Consider the following 24,066-nt stretch of genomic DNA (forward strand, 5'->3'; position numbering starts at 1 on the left):
TTTATTTTTGGTTTAAAATTTATTAAAAAAACTGAAGATATTTATATTTATTTCAAAGAGAATTTGCATCAAATTTTAAAGAAAATTATGTTTTGCATGTTTTTTTAAAATATAATATTAGGGAGAATAAAAAACATTCATAATAATTCTTATTTCAATTGGGCATTAATATTTGAGATTCTTTCTACCGCTAGCTGATTTAGACTTCGTTTGAAACAACTTTCTTCCTATTTCTTAAAATAAATTTTTAGTAAAAAATTAATTTTTTATGCTTAAAAATTATTTTAAAAAACAGTAAGAAAGGCATCTCAAACAAATCCTTAAATTCAAATGCATTTTCTTCCGCTACCTCTATTAATATTTACACCCTTCAGCGCACATCATTAAAAAAAAAAAAAAATTTACAATAAGCCTCTTTGTAAAGAGAAGAAAAAACAAAATCTCTTTTAAATATTCAGTAAGGTCGCGTTTAAATGACCGCAAGATGGCTACTTATATTCCAGCTAAGGGCTTCACTACATAATTATACATCCTTTGCAACTTAAACATATCAATACGAGTGTCTGAAGCAAGACTTTCGAGCCATCTTTGATATTCTAATTTGGCATGCTTACATGAGATCAAAGCATATGTGAATATAAGTTATTTGAGAATATAAGCATTATAAAGCTACTTCCTGAAAGATGGCACCAGTGGAAGTTGAGTTATAAGCATTGTCAGCAGAAGATGTGTCCATATCATTCAGGCCCAGCTCCTCATTTTGTTCCCAGGTCCTCTCATACTCTTCAACTGCAGCACAATTCATAAGCATAATCATAGTAGGATGAAAATTTCCAGCATCACATCTCTTTTTGTTAAGAAATTATTACAGACAACTAAGCATCATATAGCTCTACATCCGGCCTGTTGGAGTACACAACTACTAAGGTTTCGTTTGGGACGGCTTTCTTACTGCTTCTTAAAGCAGCTTCCTAATACAAAAATTTAAAATTTTATACTTAAAAGCTGATTTAAGAAGCAATAAAAAACCCGTCCCAAACAAAGCCTAAGTCGTTGTATATTTTATTTTTTAAGTATATATATATATATATATACTCAGTATAGAGTGAATACATAACTATGTATTTCCTTGATCAGCATGTAGAGCTACATGCGTAGTCTGATCATAACAATTTCTTCTAATTCTCATGCAAAATTCGAATTTGAAAAAACTAGTTATTATTAGTTGGTAAAAGGGCTTGAGAGATAATAGAGAGCATATCATAGCAGCATAGATAATAAAACAGCCTTAATGAACAAACCATGAAGTTGTTTGTCCTCCTCTATAGCATCTGTCACTGGTGCAACGAAGGAACTAGCCAGTGCATCATCCAGTATAAGAGTCCATGGCTCCTCCAAATCTAAAAGCTGAATAATGAGAAAGATGATCAGCTTCAGATTAAATGAAAAATGCTAAGAATTGGTTTCAGCACAGTACCAGGTTTGGGTCAAAAGGAGGGATTAAATTAATTGGCAAAGTAGAAATTTGGACAACTTTTAAGTCTGTTTGGGTTAATATTCACAACTTTATTTTCCAGACAGCTAGAACAATTCTAATTACTTAAAATAACTTTTTACTGTCTTTTAAAAATTTTAATTGTAAACAACCTTTTATAAGAAAATTTACTAAAGCATGATAATTGTAATAAAATTGTTGTGCCACTTTTTTTCATAGGAGAAGAGTCAATAATACTAACAACTATCAAATAATTACGTTTTCCCCACCTTTTACAAAAAGCTAAAACTGCTCCAAATAGATAACAAATAATTATGTGATTGGGCTTCCTACTTTTTTGAATCTGACAACAAGATCAGTTGATGCGACTCCTAATCTACCGTGATAAAATAAAGGGAAAATAAAATATCCTCAATGAGTCAAAAAAAAAAAAAAAAATTGCTGAGCTCGTTTTAAACAAAACCACACCATAGCCAATATGTAACATTGCTAATCAGCTACCTCAAATGATTTAACTTTGTAACTCTGCTAATCAGCATAAGATGTAACAAATTAATAAGCTCAAAGCTTTTATACCTTCTTTAGTTTATGATTGAACTCCTGCCATTTTTTCTTTTTCGTTTCATCAAGGCTATCCCCAAACATAAATCCATGCACTCTCTCAAGATCTACAAGAAAAATCTCATTTTATCACAGATCTGCAAAATGAATAAAACAGCATGCTCTGAAATAATCGGTCATGAATTCAACCGAAAAATGTAGAATTATCAATTATAAAATGATGAATGATATACAATAGATCAGAACAATGAAGATAAGTCCTACAAAATTTAAAAAAAAAAAGTCATACAAAATCAAATTAGCCAGCCACCCCTAATCCTACTCATCTCGAACTGCTGATTGCTTTGATCAAATTTAATGAGATGAATTCTACTCGGAAATGGATTTGCAGTCAGGGAATTCTAAGTGAGGGTGAGGATTGTAACTAAGAAAGAGTAGAAGAAAACCTTCAAAATAAGGTACATGACATTATGCCTTTTTGTTTGATAAATGAACTCATTACCCTCAACACCTCATACCTAATGAAGAGACGAAGAAAGGGAAAGAGAGAGCCTCAAGGCGAGCCTCATATTACATAATTTTAAATAATGTGTGCCTATATTGTCCTTTACTGAGTTAGAGAGGGATGAAGAGACGAAGAGAGGGAAAGAGAAAGATAGAGAGAGGCATTTGTCTGATAAAACGATTGGGTTAAACAAGTTTGAATATGTGTTGCGTGCATTCCATATAAGCTACCATAAAAAATAAGCCCCAAGTGATGACAAAATCTAATGAATACCAACATTAGTTTTAGTATCACTGTTAATTTAAACCATGCAAACATATTATTTATCAAAGTAGATAAACCCAGATAAACCCAATATTTGAACCAAAACACAAATCCAGAGTTCAGATGGTACTCTTACTTTCAATAGTTTTAGTAACTAAACCTTCAACAGTGGTAACAAGTCCACCTAATGTGCCACTTGCAAGCTCCAACTCTAGCTCCGGTACTTTCACACATGCAGTATCAGACTGAAACAAGTAAAGACAATAATTGAGAACAACATGCATGTCAATCATATAAGTTAACCACAAGAGAAATCAACAAAAACTTATAAAATAAAGCACAAAGGCATCTTAGAATTGATGTGCTAAAAAAATGTAAACAACTTAAGGCCCTTGGCTCTTGATCTTCTTCAACAATCGACAACCACGTCTACTGACACCTTATCCCAACTATTGCCAAATGGCTACTATGATGCACCGACACAAACACGGAGACACAACATGACACGACACGGACACGACATTTTTTAATATAAGATAACAGTGCGGCGTGGACACGGCATAATAATTTTTTAGTATAATATATAGAAATTAAGGTGACATTATATTAAAAATCACAAGCAATAATAAATCAATTTCATGATAACTTATTTAGTTTATAACATAAAGATATTTAGTACAAAATGTCTCGTACAACCATAAAATTATAAGCAAAAAATCATTTAGTACAACATGAAGGTCCAACTACTCAATAGAGGGAATGATAGAATTAGATTCAGAGGTTGGTCTTTGGCACACATGTGTATTTAAAACATTATGTCATAAATTAAATGACACTAACTCATTGGTGGAATAGATTAAGGCTTCGTTTGGGACGACTTTTTTACTGTTTTTTAAAACGGAGTTTTAATACAAAAATAAAAAATTTGTACTAAAACTCCGTTTTAGAAAGCAATAAAAAAGCCGTCCCAAACGAAGCCTAAATGACACTAACAAATTAGAGCTTGGCGTATATTCCTCCTAAAACATAGTGGATATTCTCTATTAGAACTACTATCCTTCAACATAGAAATTATAATTTCATTTATATATTGATTATTCATTGTTTTTTATCTAGAAAAGATTGTAACAAACCAATCATACATAGAAATACATCAAGTTAAATTGATATGAAGTTAAATCAAAATATCCCAATAATAAGACAACATGAATACAACAATATACCGGTCTGCCGAGGGTCTAAGGGGGCGCTGCCCCCTAACGGGGTTCCAGTAATTTTGAAGTCCTACTTGTTTTTAAAGTTCGTAAGTTGTTTGTATGGAAATATATCGATCAGTACCGAGCATGTACTTAGCGGTACCGAGCATGTGCTGAGCGGTGCCACGCATAAACCTAGCGGTACCGAGCATGTACTGAGTGGTACCGAGCATGTACCTGCTCGGTACCGAGCATATACCTAGCGATACCTAGCGGTACCGAGCATGTACCTAACGAATCGGACGATTTTATTATTTAATAACCGGACAAGCGTGCCCGGTTTTAATTTTAATTTTTTTAAATTGCGACACTCCAATGCCGTGTCAGACACATGTCCATGCAATGTCGGAAGCGTGTCCGTGTCTGACACTGCATACCCTCTTTAAGCGGAGTGTCGGTGCATCATAGATTGAGGAACAAAAATTATATGTAGATGTCATACTATGCTCAAAGAAAATGTAATAAACATGCAAGAAATCATATAGACAACCAATGTAGGGCCCCCAATCATGTCTTGTTGACAAAATACAACCATCTAATAGGCTTACAACAAAAAAGTACATATTTAAATTGACTCAAATCATGTGATGAGCAAATAAGAGCAAGATAAGGATGTAAATGAATATATTAGAAATTAGGTTAAGAAAATAGAAAATCTATAGCTCAATTATGGGCATATATGTTGTTTTGGTTGGGTGAAGCATCTTCAACTCTTGACAAAAAATAATGGAAAATCATTTTATTATTCAGGAATGGAAACATTATTTAGATATTCGCCAATAATAAAACTTGTAAGAAATTGAGATGCCGCCATTATTAATAACAGAAACTCAATTAGTAGAAAGTGCATGTGGTTCAGTAGTGATAAATTTAAAAGATGCCTCCACCAGAGTGCTTTCACTATTATTAAAACAGCAGCAACCATGTAAAAAATTAGCCACTGCTACCATCGGAAGCAAGGAAACCAAATCCCATCTTATAAGTAACATGAATCTGCATCTCAGTACAGTTTCTTCTCAACAAGGATTTTTTTAAGGGTACTTTGACACTGACAAGAAGTGAAAAAAATTGATTAGATATTTTATTCAGGTCAATTTTTCAGAAAATAAATTACACTTAAGATACTACTGAGATATTTCACCCTTATTTTACGAGAACTTCATAATCTCGTTCCAGGTTTCACATAAGCACAAACCCCTATAATTAATTACCCCCCCCCCCCCCCCCCCCCCCCAAAACAACACACACCGCGTGCGCTGGCAAATAGAAAAAATAAAACTTTCAATTAAAGCTAATGATTAGAAGCTAAATACTTGGTGTATAATTGTAGAATATTTGATATAGAATCAAGCTACTCTGGTTCCATCAGCTTGGGATATCATAGATCTTGATATGCTAGTTAAAGAAGGCAGTCCACCTAACCTAACCGAAGGATCCTCACCGGCATTAATAAGCTGCTTTGTCCAAGATATTCTTATAGGCTTGGAGTAAGTTTTTATCTAAGGAGATAAATTCAAGTCAAACTTAACAAATAGAGAACGTAATTTCATTTTATGTGCGATTCATTACAAAGGTTTTTAGACATTAGGGATCTTATGGGTTCTGATCATGATCGTAATGCAATTGTATCATTTTGCGGCGAAGTCACCCAGTCAAAAGGCCCCGATCATAACTATTTACATGTAGTGTCGTTTGGCGGCAAAACCACCAACTAGAAGATACGTGTCACATCCTTACAAGCGAGAGATCATTCAAGAATGAATAGTAGAATACTCTCGACAACACATTAATTCGTTATTTGGGCTACAAACAAACTGAGCGTTCGACAATCTACTCGTGGCTCGGCTTGATTATAGCTTGTTCATGATCGTTGATTATGTAATCAATTAAGCATGAACATTTTTTTGTCAATGATTTAACAAATAAGAATGAACAACTATTTGTTCAACTCATATATATATATATATTTGAAAAAAGGCAAACCAATAGACTATTATTCAAAGCAAATCCTAATTACAAACTAAAAAACTCCAAAACTAGATTCCTCCTTTAACAATTTAGAAAATAGAGGAATGTTATTATAATACAAATCTTCCAAAAGAAAATTGCTAAAAAGAGCATTGCTATCACATAAATTCGCTAATTTATTACAACTTCTATTGATCCAATTAAATAAAATAAAATTCTGATCCTTAAAAGATAAAAGCTCATCCCTCCACTTGCCTCCCAATTTTTGCAAAAATTTAATAACATTGTAATTGTCTCCTATGACAATACCTTTGTAATTTGCCATCCAATCTTTCTTGATTTCATCTATAAATTGCACCGCCATGAGTTCTAGAATAGATTTATCCCAATGAATACAAGAGAGACCATACCCCATGAGAAATCTTCATTTGCTATCCCGAACAACAACTCCAATTCCACTTTGTACCATTGTAACAATGAAGCATCTACATTGATTTTGATCAAATTGGGAGGGGGTACCAACAATCCAACAATCTAGAAGACTGATTAGTACCCGTGTCCCAATTTTCCATCATCCATGTATGAAATGGAAGCATAACTTACAGCATTAGACGCTATTACCATTGAGCTATCCTCCTTCCCTCCGTGAACAAGTTTGTTCTTGGATCTCCACATTAAATAAACTGCATTGCAATAGATATTAAAGATAAACACTTGAACATGATTAAATTTTTCCATCCATCTCCAACAATCTTCAAAAGATTCAAACATTTGAATTCCAAATCCCCATTTTTTTCAAATATTCAATTACTTCTTTCATCTTTATGCAATTAATTGTTATATGGTTAAAATCCTCACTTAAATGTAGCCCTGGGACAGCCAACATTGCCTTGAATTCTTCTTTGATATAGAAAATGGAATGTAGGAATGACATTATTAAACATTCTCTACCGAAAACCTCCACCCGAGATCTTAATTTAACATTCCTCAAACATTTATAATAAAAGCATTCCTCATTCTAAAGTACCGAAGCTTTGTGAACAAGAGCTGAAATCGAATAGCCAAAAATTTGATACAAAAGTTGCATATAATCGTCTTCCTAGTTTCCTTGAATCTCCACCCCATATTTTTATGAGCTCCTCTCCAATAGTAATCTTAATTTCAAAATATTCCACTCACCATTATCAATTAGACTATCAACCGTTCTTTTCCCAAGTTCTCGTATAGCAACAAATGTTGGCCACTTATTCAAGCTTTTGTCTAATATCCATATATCATCATAGATATCAATTGAACCACCATTTACCACTTTCCACTTTACCACAGCATTCAACGCCTTTTTACCGTTAGATAAGATTTTACAAGTAAAAGAAGCTCTGCTTCTATAACCAATCTCACCCCAATCCGCCCCATATTTCGGTTTCAAAAACTTGTACAACAAAGAATCTTTGTCTTGAATTACCTTCCAAGTCAATTTTGCCCTTAAAGAACCCACAATACTAGAACATGATCGAAGACCTCTTCCACCATCTTTAATCGGTTTGCATAGATTATTCCAGCTAACATAATGCATACCCAAGTTCCCATCCTGTTTATTCCAGATAAACTCCCTACTCAACTTGTCCAATTCCTTAAGAACTCCTTTTGAAATCAATGAGAATGTACAATAATTTATATTCATGAACAACATAATTTAATGCTCATGAAGAAGTTCTATTCTTACTCAATATAGAGCTCATGAACCAGCTTGTTAAGAAATTCAATTAATATTTGATGTGGAGCTCGATTAAGTATTGATACGACTCCAAAAAACTCATATTATTTACACCAATCTCAATGGAATATTTGAATTGGATCTTCCAAAATTAAATTTAAGTTCATTTAAACTCTAATTTGAATACATTACAGTCAAACTGAAGGTTTCAATGAGATGAACCTATTAATACTATAAATGATCTGATCCAACTCCAAATGAGCTCAAATCCAACACTTAAATTATGTTTGAAAATTTCTTAATATTAATAGATGGACCAAAAAACCTCCAATTATGACATGTTTATAGTCAAATCAAGCGGCTCAACCATACGAAACACTTGATTTTGACATTAAGGCATTCAAATACTTGATAAATGATCTATGATCAAGGGGATCGATATGGACTGTATGATGGAGTACTTTGGATTCTAGTCAAATTTATCAAAATACCCATCTCAAAATGCCTATAAATAAGACTCCATTATCTATAGAGAAAGGAGATTTAAGAGCTAAGAGAACTAAAGAGTTCTCTTGTATTTTTTCGGCCATCAATGCCAATAATCACCACCGGTAATTGCCGTCATCATCTCCAGATTTCTGTCAAGATTTCTGGATAGACACCTACTACTGGATTTTAATTGTCTACCGATAGACACCTACTTTTTGTAATCCTTATAAGGAAAATCAAATACTTATTCATAAGTAATCTTATCATCTTCAATTGTGAAACATGGAGGATCCTTGTATTTTTTGATATATAGCGAATTATTAAACTAAGCAAGAACTCGTGTTTTGTTCACTTTCTGAGTTTTCTACATTAAAAATATCTTATCTCTTACAACTTTTTATGTGCAAGCTAAATATTTGTTAAAAGCTAAGACATAAAACATGCTACATTACCGCAAATATTCTAGCAAGTAATAAGTCTCATTATGAAAATGATGAATACCATAATATAAATATGTATAATTATTATGATTTAATAATATATTAATTATTAATAAATTTAAAACTTATTGAACATTATAGTATCTCTTAATTAAATTAAATCATTAATCATTATACTAAAATTATTTATGATCAAGATATACTTATTTATGTTTGATAGATTGATTATTTTGAGTGTTCATTATGAAGCTCATTTATTAAAAGTATCATTTTTGAGCTCAACAAGCTGCTGGTTTATGGGCTCGAGAAAGCTCAATAAGCTTGCTCGTTTATGGGCTCAACAAATATGTTCATTAACGAGCTCAATAAGGTTCAATATTATTATTCGTTTGTAGACTTGTATTAATTTATATGAGCCATTCGTTTAAGCTCGATAAGTACAATATGAACAAAATATGAAGTGAATATAAAACAAACATGAACACTAACTATTTTAAATGAACCAAGATTGAACATAAACAAAAAAGTTCAAATCAAGCTTTTGAACTGAGTTTGAACAAGTTGATGATAAAAGAGAGCTCAAATAGAACAAACACCTGCTTAGCTCGACACAATTTGTTTGCAGTCCTACTTTCTAGAAGTTATGGTTATTCTTAATTTTATCAACCTAAACTAACGATTGTAGAGCATAATTGGATTTTACTTTAGGTTTTAAAGATTCATTTCGCTTGAAAAATTCTAGATTTTGCATATGTTGAATTTTTTTTAATTTTTATCAGAATTTTACGCCTCAATTACTACCTTTAAAAATTGGGGGCATCTTGAAATATAGAATCCCCTCCCATTAATATTTTCTGTCAACACGGTCATCATAATGGTGTTTGAATATTTTATTTTGTTGTTTGAATATTTTCAACTTTACCCACTTCCTAACAAAGAGTTGTGTTTAAGTTTAATTTTGTGAGGTGTTAAATAAGCGATTAACTCGAGAGTTTGAATTTTTATAATGAACTTCCTTTGTAAAAAAAAATTAAAGGCCTACTGAAAAATTAAAATCAAATATCATAATCATATTGGGGTTTATAGTGGTATGTTTGTTCATGATGATAGGTTTTATCGTGCATCATTTAAAATTTACTGCTCAGACATCTCTCATGAGGTAAACTCTTGTCAACTCCAATCCTTAATAAGAGAAGGATCGTACTTGAAATTTGAGACTTACGACTATCATGGATAGATTTAACAATGAGCCTAAAGGGGGATGCCTCAAGGCACTCCCCCCAATAAAAAAGCATTATAATTTGATAGAAAACAACTACCCAAGTGCAGGGAATTGTTGAATTTCAGAAAAATTCAGCAAGTTTGGTGCAGGAAATTCAGATTTGCTCGAGAAAACAACAAACAAGAGTCTCCAATTCAATAAAAGAACAAGAAAAACAACAAACGATACAAGTTTCTTCAATTTGAGAGGAAGAAACAACTCTCCAAATCTCTAGCAATGAGACTAGAGCCCAAGCACACCAAGGAGATCCCAAATTTAGATTCCAATTCAAGATGAAAACCCTAACCCTCCCAAAAGAAACTAATTAAAGCAAATAGGACAAATACAAAATCCCTGAACAACCCATAATTCAAATTTTCCCTCCCAAAGCAAAGTTTAATTGAGTTGTGGGCCCCATCTCCCAACCGGCCCCTCTCTCTCTCTCTCTTCCCCTTGGTTCCACCCCCTCCTGCAAAAGAAAAGAATCGGTCCAGGTTGAACCAGTTCAACTGGCCCAAGGGCCGTCCTAACATTACCCCTCTCCCAAAGACTCACCTTATCCTCAAGGTGAAATGAAGGTAACCGATATTTTACCCTCTCATAGGGCTCCTAAGTGGCATCGAAATCGGGAAGGTCTCTCCATCTAATAAGCACTTCTTTATTCCATATCTAACCTTACTCCTCTCAGCTCCAGTGTTCACTTCCAACTCCTCTGTCAATGTATCTGGTAACTCTGCACTAACTGCATCCTAGAGCTCTCCACAACTAGGACGCATGGAAGATTGGTTGGTTGTATGCTGGCGGATGGGTGTAATTTCAAACGGTACGCCATTGCTATATCTTGTCCAAGATATCGTAGGGGCCGAAGTACCTTAGGGCCAATTTCTTGTTCCTCCTGTTGGCAACTATCCTTTGCCTGTAAGGTCATAGTTTTAAGAACACTTTCTCCCCCACTTCAAACTGTATGTTTCTCCTATGTGTATCTGTCTGTTTCTTCATAATTTGTTGCGCCCTCAACAGATGTTTCTTCAATTCTTCCAACACCTTATCCCTTTCCTCCAAGTACTGCTCTACTGAGGAAACTGGTGTGCTCCATTTCCCAAAATGCACCAAGTGTGGGGGGGTCCCTCCCATATTGCACTTTGAAAGGGGTCATTTGAGAAGCAGAATGACACGATTTATTGTACCAATACTCGGTCAATGCTAACCATTTTGCCCACCTCCTCAATGTTTCAGAAGCAAAACACCTCAAGTAAGTCTCCAAACTCCGGTTTACTACCTCTGTTTGCCTATCCGTCTGAGGATGGTAGGTGGTACTTCTCTTCAAAATAGTGCCCAACAACCTAAATAGCTTTCTCCAAAACTGGTGGAGGAACACTTTTTCTCGATCAAACTGATAGGAAATACTTGAGTTCGCAAGTAACCCTAAGGTAATACTTGAGTTCGCAAGTAAACCTAATCGAAATCAGTGAGAAAACAAAGCACAAACTACTATTTGTAACAAAAAATCAGCCAAATGCAACAGTTTTTTATGAGAGAACAATAGAAAACTTGGAGAAGAAAGATGTAATTCACTAATAGATGCAAGAGAACAATAAAAGATACAATGTTCTTCGATTCTAGAGGAAGAACAACTCTCCACAAGTGTCTAGCAAATCCTAGAGCCCAAGCACATGCTGAAATCTCAAACTTTCAATCAAATTCAAGATGAAAATCCCTAATTACCTCATAAGCTCCTAATTAATATCAAAGGACAATTACAAACTTCCTAAACAGCCCCTTCATTCAAATTTTACCTCCTAAGTTTGAATTAATCCAAGCATGGCCCACCTAGAGCTTCTGCCCCCTCCTTGCCTCTCTGTTTTTCGCCCCCCAGTGGGGCTCGCCGAGTGTAGACAAGAGCATATCAATACACCCCCCCCCCCCCAATGACTCACCTTGTCCTCAAGGTGGAAAGAAGGGAATTGATCCTTTATTCTATCAAATGGTTCCCAAGTAGCATCGAAATCAGGGAGGCCTCTCCATTTAATCAGCACTTCTTTGTTGCCCTTTTTATCTGATCGGACTCCTGTTAGCTCTAGTGGTTCTAAAACCACCTCTAAATCCTTCGTCAAAGTATCTAGTAGTTCTTCTCTCATTGCATGCTCCCCTATGGCCCTCCTCATCTGAGACACATGGAACACTGGATGTATAGTGGCTGATGGGGGTAACTTCAATCGGTATGCCACCGCTCCAATTCTGTCCAAAACTTCATATGGGCCAAAGTACCTTGGTGCCAATTTCTCATTCCTCCTAGCCACTGTCCTCTGCCTGTATGGTATTAGTTTCAGGAACACCTTCTCCCCCACTTCAAACTGCATGTCTCTCTTGTGTGAGTTCGCTTGCTTCTTCATGATCTGTTGTGCCCTCATCAAATGTTTCTTCAGTTCTTCCAGCACCTTGTCCCTCTCCTCCAGGTACTGCTCAACTAACGAAATGAGTGTACTACCTCTCCCAAAGTGCACCAGGTGTGGAGGGTCCCTTCCATACAGCACTTTGAATGGATCATATGTGAAGCGGAATGGTACGAGGTATTGTACCAATACTCAGCCCAAGGCAGCCACGTTGCCCATATCCATGGTGTCTCCAACACAAAACACCTCAAATAGGTCTCCAAACTTCGGTTTACCACCTCCGTCTGCTCGTCTGTCTATGGATGGTAGGCAGTGCTTCTCTTGAGGATAGTGCCCTGCAATCGAAACAGCTCCCTCCAAAACTGACTGAGGAACACCCAATGTTTAAAATTGCGTAATCGGGTATTGAGGCGTTTTTCGTTCGTGAGGTGAGGCGTAAGCCTCAAGGCATTTTGAGGCGTAAGCCTCAAAATTAAAAAATTGCGTAAACATAAAATGATAAATTGTATATACTAATGAGTAAATAATATATAAAACATAAAAATGTACAAGATATGAAGTGAAATCAAAATATCCCAATAATAAGACAACATGAAATATAGTCCAACTCAAACTCCATCTTTCCCAAACCACAGTATTCTTTTCATTAACATATAATTCCAAAAATAAATAGCAATGACATATCACATAAGAACTCATAAGTCATCAGCACTGTCATCACCATGTTTAAAAATGTGCAATTAGGTATTGAGGCGTTTTTTTTTGTAAGGCGAGGTGTAAGCCTCAAGGCATTTTGAAGCGTGAGCCTTATAATAAAAAATTGTGTTAAGTGTAAATAAATGTTAAAAGTAAATTTTTATATAATACTCAAATAATATGTTAAAAAATGGCGACGGGTTAGAGGTTAAGGAAGTTGAGAGGAAATTGCTGCGACTAGGGGGTACACGAAGTGTGATTTGTTTGCGGCTTTACTTCAGGATTTATGTAAGTTTTAATATATATCGGGTGAGGCGTAAGCCTCACGCCAGTGAGGCGAGGCGCGCCTTAAGGCGGGCCTCAACCAAGTTGAGGCGCAAGCCTCATAAAAACAATTTGAGGCGTAAGCCTCAAGGCGCTTTTCACTGGAATTGCGCAAAGGCGGGCCTCAAGGCGAGCCTCATATTGCGCAATTTTAAACCATAGGAACACCTTGCCATGATCCAACACTATCGATTCAGGAATCCCATGTAGTCTGACAACCTCCCTGATAAATGTTGCTTCCATTGACACCGCGATGTAGGGATGTCACAAAAGGATGAAGTGTGCATACTTACTAAGTCTGTCCACCAGCACCACCATGATGACAGTGTATCCTTCTGATCGTGGTAAGTCGTCGATGAAGTCCATAGACACTTCCTCCCATACTCTATTTGAAAGTGTCAATGATTGTAGTAGTCCTCCGGGAGTCATAGCCATGTATTTGTTCCTCTAGCACACTTCACACCTGGCCACCATCTCTTATACATCTTTATGCATCCATTTCCAGTAAAGCTCAGATGTCATCCTTCTATATGTCTTCTATACACCTGAATGACCCCCCACCGCACTGCCATGGAACTCCTATAACAAGTAGGGGATATGTATAGAAGTTCGTGGCATTACAAACCTCCCTTGCTACAATAGTCTCTCCCCCTCAATATAGTAATCAAGATGGTTACTCCCGTTCTTCATCAGATCTTCCATGATCTTTCTCAATTCTTCATCCAGCATGCTTTCTTCCATGATGGCCCCCCTGTCGACCACCAAGGGTACAGACAGCTAATTCCTGGAGCTCCGCCACACATCTAGATAGAGTGTCAGCTGCTTTATTTTCCAAACCTAGCCTATACTGAATCTCGAAATCGTAGCCCAATATTTTGGATAGTCATCGCTAATGCTCCTCAGTCACCATTCTTTGCTCCAAGAGGTACTTTAAACTCTTCTGATCAGTCCGGACAATGAAGTGCCCACCCAATAGATAGGGACTCCACTTCTGAATGGCCAAGACAATAACCATCAGCTTCCTCTCATACAATGACTTCAATCTTGCCCTAATTGATAGCACTTGACTGAAGTATGCTATCGGCCTGTGGTTCTGCATCAACACTGCTCCCAACCCATATCCTGATGCATCGATCTCTATTATAAAGGTCTGGCAAAAAACTGGAAGAGCTAGAACAGGAACAGTGGTCATGACTTTCTTTAACCTCTCGAAGGCCTGGGTCGCCGCATCTCTCTATTAAATGTTGTCTTTCTTCAACTGCTCAGTCAAAGGCCATGCAATGGTACCGTACCCCTTCACAAACTTTCTGTAATAATCAATCAATCCTAGGAAACCCATCAACTCCCTTAAGTTCCTAGGCAGTGGTCATTTCTACATTGCCTCAATTTTGGTTTGGTTTGCTGCCACTCCTTCGGATAACACATGTCCCAAATACTCCACGCTGGACTGAGCAAAGCTGTATTTCTTCAGGTTGGCTCTCAACTAATGCTCCTGCAGTACTTTTAAGACCACCCTCAAATCTTTCAAATGCTCCTCCCCAATCTTGCTGTATACTAGAATGTCATCAAAAAAGATCAGGACAAACTTCCTAAGGTGCTGCTTAAATATTCTGTTCATCAAAGACTAAAAAGTAGCAAGAACGTTAGTCAATGCAAAGGGCATTACCAGAAACTCATAATGCCCTCCATGTGTCCTGAAGGTCATCTTTGGAACATCTGCCTCCCTCATTCTAATATGGTGGTATCCAGATTTTAAGTCTTAACTTGGAAAACACCACTGCCCCATATAGCTCGTTCAATAGCTCATCAATCACCGAAATTGGGAACTTGTCTAGTACAATGCCCTTATTCAGAACCTTGTAATCCACACAGAATCTCCCACTCCCATCCTTTTAAACCAGGAGGACTGGACCCGAAAAAGGACTAACACTTAGTCGGATGATCCCCGCGTCTAGCATTTTCCGGATAAACTTCTCAATCTCATCTTTCTGAATTTGTGGGTAACGGTAAGGGCAGACGCTGATCAATGTCTCCCCTTACTTCAAGGTAATAGCATGCTCCAATTCCCTCTGAGGAGGTAAACCCTGGGGAGGTTGAAAGACCTCGTTGAACTGGTGTATGAGCGGCTGCACTTAAGAGGGAACATTGCCTTCTTCCTCTAGTCTGACTCCTTCCAGGCGGTGCAACTCCACCAAGTAGCCTCCTCCCTCCTCCTGAATGGTCCTGATTAGGGATTTGAGAGAAACCCCAGCCTTGGTCAGCCCAGCATCACCTTGAATCATCCTTCTTCCCCCCATCACCAGTTCCATCCTTAGTGTACCCAATTTGATCTTGGTCTCCCCCAATGTCTGCAGCCACTTCATCCCTAGAATAACGTTAGTGCTCCCCAATTCCAAGGGAAGGAAGTCCTCCCTTACCTGGATCCCCTGAATCTTCAGTATTACCCCTTTATACAATCCTCTACCCATTTCCATCTTTCCCGTGCCCATCATCACCCCATAGCCTCCCGTATCCACTAACTCCATCCCAAGCAGCTCAACGATCTGGGTGAAAATAAAATTGTGGGTTGCACCACTATCTATCAACACCACCACCTCTCGGTCAGTTATCTCTTATTTCACTTTCATAGTGTGACTCGGAATGAATCCCACTACAGAGTTCAGAAAGACTTTTATCACATCCAGATGCAGCTTCTTCTTCTCCTCCGCTTCATACCTGCTCCCACCTCCCTCCTCATCTTCCTCATCTTCACAGACAAGGAGAACCTGAAGAGTTCAATCCTTACACCTATGCCTCGGCATGTACTTCTCATCACATCTGAAGCACAACCCCCTTTGCCCTCTTCTCCTGCATCTCTTTCTCCGTCAGCTTTTTGAATTGTCCCCCATTTCCCACTCCAGTTCTCTCCCTTGGCACTTCCTTCAGACTCCCTGGTGCTGCCCCCTTTGACGGTAAGAAGGTGATAGTCATCCTATATGATCCCCTTGAATAGTATCCTCAAGCCCCTCTTTCTGATTTCTTATGATCTTCCACCAACTGCGCCAGCTCCTAATGGGCTCCCTCCTATTACATCATTTGATACCATGCCAAGGCTTTTCCCTCCAGACACAATCCCGCCGCTGTCAGCTTCTCTTCCTCCGTCAACCCGTTGACCGCAAAGTAACGCTTCACCTTGTAGATTCAGCCATGGCCGTCTTCACCCTCAAAGACAGGCATCTTCAGAATCCTCACCCATGGGTCTCCCCCGTTTCTCCTGAATCCTCCATAACTTCCCATTCCTCGAAAAAGAGGTGCTCCTCAACTTTCACGATCTTCCCTCCGGCGATTATACCCAAACCCTTCATCATATTCCCCTCATCTCCCTTCAAAATCAGCACCTCGACGATGAAATTCTTCCCTTCTCTCGATGAAATCAGCAACCCTACGGTCATTTCCCAAACTCAACTCTTCTCTAGAAAGTGGCTCTATAGGTGGCATGTCGTCCTCTCCCACAATGATCTCCACTTCCGGATTTCTCCTCCCCCTAAACGGGTTTGAATTCCCTCCTACGCCATGGCCTCCGGTAGTCTCTCTTGCTTCCAATGTCGTAGGATTGGTCTTCAACTCCAGCAGTTTCTTCAACATCTTTTCCATCACCGTGAATTCTCCTTCTATCCTTTTATTGTTGGAGGTGATTTGATTCTGAAATGTAAAGAATTTTCCCTCCAAATATGATGTTAATTGACTGATCTCGCCTTCTAAGACTTCTACCATCTTCCCGGCCATCCCTCTTTCTAAGAATCACAAAGATCTCCTTCTGGTTGTCCAAAAACCATTGAAACTTCAAAATTTCAGCCGTCGATGGTCCCAAATCGATGCTCTGATACCAATTTGATAGGAAATACTTGAGTTTGCAAGTAACCCTAAGGTAATACTTGAGTTCGCAAGCAAACCTAATCGAAATCAGTGGAAAAACAAAGCACAAACTATTGTTTGTAATAGGAAATCAGCCAAACACATCAGTTTTTTATGAGAGAACAATAGAAAACTTGGAGAAGAACGATGGAATTCACTAATAGATGCAAGAAAACAATAAAAGATACAATGTTCTTCGATTCGAGAGGAAGAACAACTCTCCACAAGTCTCTAGCAAACCCTAGAGCCCAAGCACACAATAAGATCTCAAACTTTCAATCAAATTCAAGATAAAAATCCCCAATTACCTCCTGAGCTCCAAATTAACATCAAAGGACAATTACAAATTGAAATTACGAAATGCGTCAAGAGGGGAAGTAAATTGGAAATTTGTTGTAATAAAAAGAATCCTAAAAAGGAGTTCTATTTTTTTTTAACTAAGAAAATTAAATGATACAGAGGCGAATGCTTAAAACACGATTTGCAACAATAAGTGGTGAAAAATTAACTTGCTCAACAACAATTTTCACAACCATTTTCACCAAGAAAATTTAACGAAAATGAAATGAATAACGTAAATAAAGTGCACTAAGGGAAAAATCACACCAGAGAATTTATAGTGGTTCGGTCACTTGACTTACGTCCACTCCCTGGAGTCCACTCCGGGAATTTCACTACTAAACAGTAATTCTCCTTTTGCCCCCACAGCAAAGTGAAAAAGGCTTTACAAACCCGACGTGGTGGAGAGTCGAGCGCTTTGTCACCCTCCTGGTGACAGCAGCGTACCTTCTCGTTTTTCTCCCTCCTGGAGAAAGCAGAATACCTTAGAAGACACGGAAGTAGAAGAATCTCCCCCCTCAGAGAGCCTCCCACAAGATCATCTCAGGCCATACGAAGAGTAAAGTGCAACAAGCTTGGAGTAACAGTGTGATCTCCCTCACAAAGCCCACCTTCTCCTTCCTCTCACAAACCCTAAAATCTTCTTAAGAGCTCTCTTTTAAGGAATCTCCCTTTCATCACGTTCCTCTCTCACTAACTCTCTTTTCAAAAAACAGAATCTTTGATATTTAAAACACGCTCCAAGAAACTCTAAAAATTTCAATTTAGCCATTATAATCGTACAGTACGATCCAATATCGTACAGTATGATCAGTACAAAACATCCTTCGTCCTGGTACGAAGGATTACGAACAGGCAAACTTTTCTGAATAATATCGTACAGAACGATATAATATCATATAGTACGATATGTAAAATTCTTCTGTTCGTACAAGATGATTGCTAGGATGACGAAAACTCATCTATGCACATCGTATGGTACGAACCACTTCGTACAGTACGATTAGCACAAAATCAAGGGATCGTCCGGTACAATGTCTGGGATGATCGAAAACAACCTCGGTTGATTATATAATACTAACGGTTTCGTACAGTATGATAACCAATCAGAAATAAATCCTTGAATTACGTACTACTCACGGGATTAATTTAAGTATTCAAAAATATCATATAATACGATAGGATTGTATAGTACGATCAAATCAAAACTTACGAATTAAGAATTTAAATTAATCTGGCGGCTAGAGTTTTTAATTAGAAACACATCGTACAGTATGATATAAATTGTACAGTGCGACTTGTTTATAGATAGCTGTTTGAGCCAGATCAGATTGTACATTACGATTAAAACTCGTACAATACAATATACTGACAAAAAAAATTTCCTTCATTTTAAAACCCTCTCCCCCTGTGTGTGTGCATGGTTGCTCAATCTTGCATACAATTTGTGGTCAGACAATAAAACATAAATAAAATAAATAAAAAATTACAATGTTATAAACTCCAACTCCTACTCTATCCAGTCTTAAGTCTTCTTGTTGTACTGAATAACTTATAATCTACCTGAAATGTTAGTACTCACAGGCAAGAGCAAAAATAAAAAATATTCAAATGAATAATAATCCAATTGACATTATTTGTCATCATCAAAATCTCAAACTATGGGTCATGGACTGCAACACAAACTTCCTAAACAGCCCCTTCATTCAAATTTTCCCTCCTAAGTTTGAATTAATCCAAGCATGGCCCACCTAAAGCTTCCGCCCCCTCCTTGCCTCTCTGTTTTCTGCCCCCCTGTGGGGCCTGCCGAGTGTAGACAAGGAACGGTCTAGCCGGCCCCTCCTAGGCCGGTGGCATATCACAAACACTATCAACTTTGGAATCCCATATAGTCTAACCACCTCCCTGATGAATGTTGTTGCCACTGCCACTACAGTGTAGGGGTGTCATAAGGAGATAAAATGTGCATACTTACTCAGCCTATCAACCACCAACATAATAATTGTGAACCTTTCTAATCATGGTAGGCCATCTTATGAAATCCATGGACACTTCCTCCCATACTCGATTTGGAAGTGATAATGGTTGTAGTAACCCACCTGAAGCCATAGCCATACACGTGTTTCTCTGACACACTTCACACCTAGCCACCATCTCCTCCACATCCTTATACATTCCCTTATAGTATAATTCAACAGCAAGTCTCCTGTATGTTTTTTCTAATCCAGAATGGCCTTCAATTGCACTATCATGAAACTCCTACATTAGATGGGGAATATGGATGGATGTTCGTTGCATCACAAACTTCCCGTGATGTAAGTCTCTCTCCCTCAAGTGAATACCCTGAATGGCTACTTGTATTCTTCATCGAGTCATCCCTAATCCTCTTTAACTCCTCATTCTGCATGCTCTCTTTTTTTATAGCCCCCCAGTCTACCATCAATGATACTGAACTTGTCATCCCCTGAAGCTCCCCAACACACCTTGATAAAGCATCAGACGCCTTATTTTCCAAACCTGGCCTGTACTGGATCTCAAAATCATAGCCAAGTAATTTGGACAACCACCTCTGATGCTCCTCAGTCATCATTCTTTGCTCTAGCAAATATTTCAAGCTCCTTTGATCTGTCATGACAATAAAATGTCGACCCAGTAGATATGGACGCCACTTCTGAATGGCTAACACAATGACCATCAATTCTCGTTCATATACAGACTTCAGTCTGGCCCTAGTTGTCAACATCTGGCTAAAGTAGGCTATGGGCCTATGATTCTACATCGGCACTGCCCCAAACCCATATTCGGATGTATTTGTTTCCACCACAAAAGTTTGACTGAATTTAGGTAAAGCCAAAACGAGTATTGTGGTCATTGCCTTCTTAAGTTTCTCAAAGCCAGCGAAGACGCTCCCCCCATAAGAAGTTGTCCTTATTTAACTGCTCTATTAAAGGGCAAGCTATGTTGTTGTACCCCTTCACAATCCTCGATAATAACCCGTCAATACTAGGAAACCCCTTAGCTCCCTAAACTTCCTAGGTAAAGGCCACTTCGGCATTGCTTCATTTTTTGCTTGATCGGTTGTCACCCCCTCTTGAGATACTACATGCCCCAAGTACTCCACACTAGTCTGTGCGAAGCTGCACTTCTTCAAGTTGGCTCAAAGCTGATGCTCCTGTAGAACTCCAAAGACCACCCTTAAATGCTTCATATGCTCCTCTTCGATCTTGGAATACACAAGTATGTCATAAAAAAAAAATTAAGACACCTCAGTAGATACAGCCTGAACACACTATTCATCAATACACAAGTATATCCTCCCCCCACCTCCTGTATGGTCTTGGTCATGGATTTGAGAAATATTCCAACCCTGGACAGCCATCAATACACAAGTATATCCTCCCCCCACCTCCTGTATGTTCCTGATCATGGATTTGAGAAATATTTCAACCCTGGACAGCCCTGCATCTCCTTGGATAACCATCCTCCTTCCTCCCACCACCAATTCCATCCATAATGCTCCCCAATTGACCTTGGTATCCCCAAAGGTCTGCAACCACCACATCCGTAGGATGACATCGGTACTCCCCAATTTCAAAGGAAGAAAATTCTCCCTCACATGTATCCCCTGAATAGTCAACATCAATCCCCTACAATCTTTGCTACCCATCTTCACCTTTCCCATGCCCATCATCACCCCATAGCTACTTGTATCCACTAATTCCACACCCAGCAGATCAACAATCTGAGTGGAGATAAAATTGTAGGTTGTCCCACTGTCTATCAGCACCACCACTCTTTATCACCTATTTCTCCCTTCACTTTCATGGTGTGATATGGGGTAAATCCCACAACTGAGTTTAAGGAGACTTCTGTCACGTCCAAATGCAACTTCTCCTCTTCCTCCACCACTAACCCACTCTCACCTCCTCTTCAGCTTCCTCGTCATCACAGACAGTGAGAACCCGAAGAGTTCGGTCCTTACACCTATGCCCCAGTATGTACTTCTCATCACACCTAAACACAGTCATTTTGCCCTCTTCTCTTGTATCTCCTTCTCTGTAAGCTTCTTGAAATTTCCTCCATTTTCCCCTTCAGCTCTCTCCTTGGGCACTTCCCTTAAAATCCCTAGTGCAGATCCCTTGGGAGCTAAGAAGGTGGTGGTTATCCTATATGATCCCCCCGAGTTGCTCCAATCAAGCCCCCTCTCCAAATGCTTCTGGTCCTCCACCAATTGTGCTAACTACATGACCTCTCCCAAGTCTCGAGGCCTCATCACCCTAACTGTTGCCCAGATCTTCAATTTAAGCCCCTTTATAAAGTTTCCCTCTAGCACTGTCTTTGAGAGCCAATCTAGCCTGCTGGCCGGACACTCAAATCTATCACGATAATCTGCCACGGTCCCCTCTTGTGTCAGGGCAAAGAATTGCTCATAGAAATCTCATCCACTACTGGTTCAAAAATATTCTAGTAAACAATCTTTGAACTCCCTCCAGCTTCAAATGGGTTGCCTCATGTCTCGCCATTGGTATCAAGCCAATGCCTTTCCTTCCAAACACAGTCCTACCGCCGTTAGCTTCTCTTCCTCTGTCAACCCATTGACAGCAAAGTAACGCTCCACTTTGTAGATCCAGCCATGGACGTCCTCGCCTTCAAAGATGGGCATCTTTAGCTTTCTCACCTTCGGGTCACCTCCATTTCCCCTGAATCCTCCATAACCTCTCGTTCCCCGAAGAGGATGAGCTCTCCAGTTGTCACGATCTTCTCTCTGGCAATCATAATCTCTCATTCATGTGTTGAATGCAGATATCAACCGAAGGGATCAATTTAAAGCATTTTAAATACTTCCTAAAAATCCATAAAGTTCAAAATTCTAAAAATCATCCAAGTTAAGAATATTTAAAGTTGAAACAATCCATCAAATCACTTAAAGCAAAACTCATCCACCCTCCACAACAGTTTGCTATAATGGACAAATTGAAATTTATTTCAGCTCACAAATAGCTAATGTCCGATCGAAAATATCACTAGGTTTCAGTCTCAAATAATCTCCTACCAACAAGAACGTGGTACGTGTCCTCTGACCGGTGGTTTTGCCGATAAATGGCACCGCAGGATAAATAGTTATGATCCGGGGCCCTCTGAACTGAGTGGTTTTGCTGCCAAATGGCACCACAAGATAGCGGTTATGACCAGAGCCAATATGTTTCTTAGTGACATCAAATCTTTGAGATATGAATCAATAAGATATAATTGATAGGGCACAAAGCCTTCTGTTAGCTAAGGTGGATTCAAATTTTTCCCCTTAGACAAACATTCATCCCAGGTCTACAAGATCCCCTTGAACCAAACCTGTTAACGGTGAATGGCGCACCATGGCGCAAAGGTCCATTTGGAGCCATGGCGCATAGCGCACGGTGCAGCGTGCGCTATTTTGAACATGGCGCAAGCTATATAAAAAATATAAAATAATAAGCATGAATATAAAATATTATTAAAAATGAAAGATAAGCTATCATAATAATAAAAGACAATCATAACATATATAAGTTCAACTAAGTAACATACAAATATCTCATAATTCAAATATTACAATCTTTTTTTAAAAGATCAAATATAAATTTAATCTACTCTTCTTAGAAATCATCATCATCAGCAAATGTTAAAAAAACTTCATTATCTTCTTCAACATTGTCTCCTACTTCATAATCATCTTCATTACCCTCTTCATCATCATTCTTAATAGCAACATCACGCCTAATTGAAGATTCTTTCTCTTTCCCTTTAGATCTTTCCCGAATATTATAGCTTTTATCATAAACACCAGTAGTTTTAGCAACACTTGTCCAAGTTAAATCTTCCTCTCCAGCAATAAAGTCATTTTCTTCATCAGACTCATCATCTAATTTTCCTGTTAGCCATTCATTTGCATCATCTATCTCAGTCAAAGAAATAAGATCAATGACATCACGATAATTGAATCTCCGAATCAGTGCTCTATTATATTTCACATAAACTAAATCCTTTAAGCGACCATGATCCAATTTGCTTCTTCGTTTGTTATGAAACTGCAATTAAAAATTTTTGAACATGTAAGTATTTTACAATGTATGTAAAATACTATATTTGAAACAATCCATCAAATCACTTAAAGCAAAACTCATCCACCCTCCACAACAGTTTGCTATAATGGACAAATTGAAATTTATTTCAGCTCACAAATAGCTAATGTCCGATCCAAAATATCACTAGGGTTCAGTCTCAAATAATCTCCTACCAACAAAAACGTGGTATGTAACCTCTGACCGGTGGTTTTGCCGATAAATGGCACCGCAGGATAAACAGTTATGATTCGAGGCCCTCTGAACTAAGTGATTTTGCTGCCAAATGGCACCACAAGATAGCGGTTATGACCAGAGCCAATACGTTTCTTAGTGACATCAAATCCTTGAGATATGAATCAATAAGAT

At 38.0% G+C, this 24,066-nt stretch overlaps 1 protein-coding gene across 2 annotated transcripts in view; it reads right to left on the bottom strand.

Annotated features, from left to right (window-relative positions):
• Positions 1-419: 419 nt before the first annotated feature.
• Positions 420-24,066, bottom strand: part of LOC110116420 (zinc finger protein ZPR1) — a 36,809-nt gene continuing 13,162 nt past the window's right edge. For both annotated transcript variants that reach the window (XM_028696222.1, XM_020849971.2), the window contains 4 exons: positions 2,962-3,070; positions 2,072-2,163; positions 1,302-1,407; positions 420-789 (listed from right to left, as the gene is read on the bottom strand). In XM_028696222.1, the coding sequence (XP_028552055.1) occupies positions 662-789; positions 1,302-1,407; positions 2,072-2,163; positions 2,962-3,070 (435 nt within the window). In that variant the 3' untranslated portion in view covers positions 420-661. The remainder of the gene's footprint in view (positions 790-1,301; positions 1,408-2,071; positions 2,164-2,961; positions 3,071-24,066) is intronic.

Source organism: Dendrobium catenatum, unplaced genomic scaffold (genome assembly GCF_001605985.2).
Source record: "Dendrobium catenatum unplaced genomic scaffold, ASM160598v2 fragScaff_scaffold_717, whole genome shotgun sequence".
NCBI classification, from domain to species: Eukaryota; Viridiplantae; Streptophyta; class Magnoliopsida; order Asparagales; family Orchidaceae; genus Dendrobium; species Dendrobium catenatum.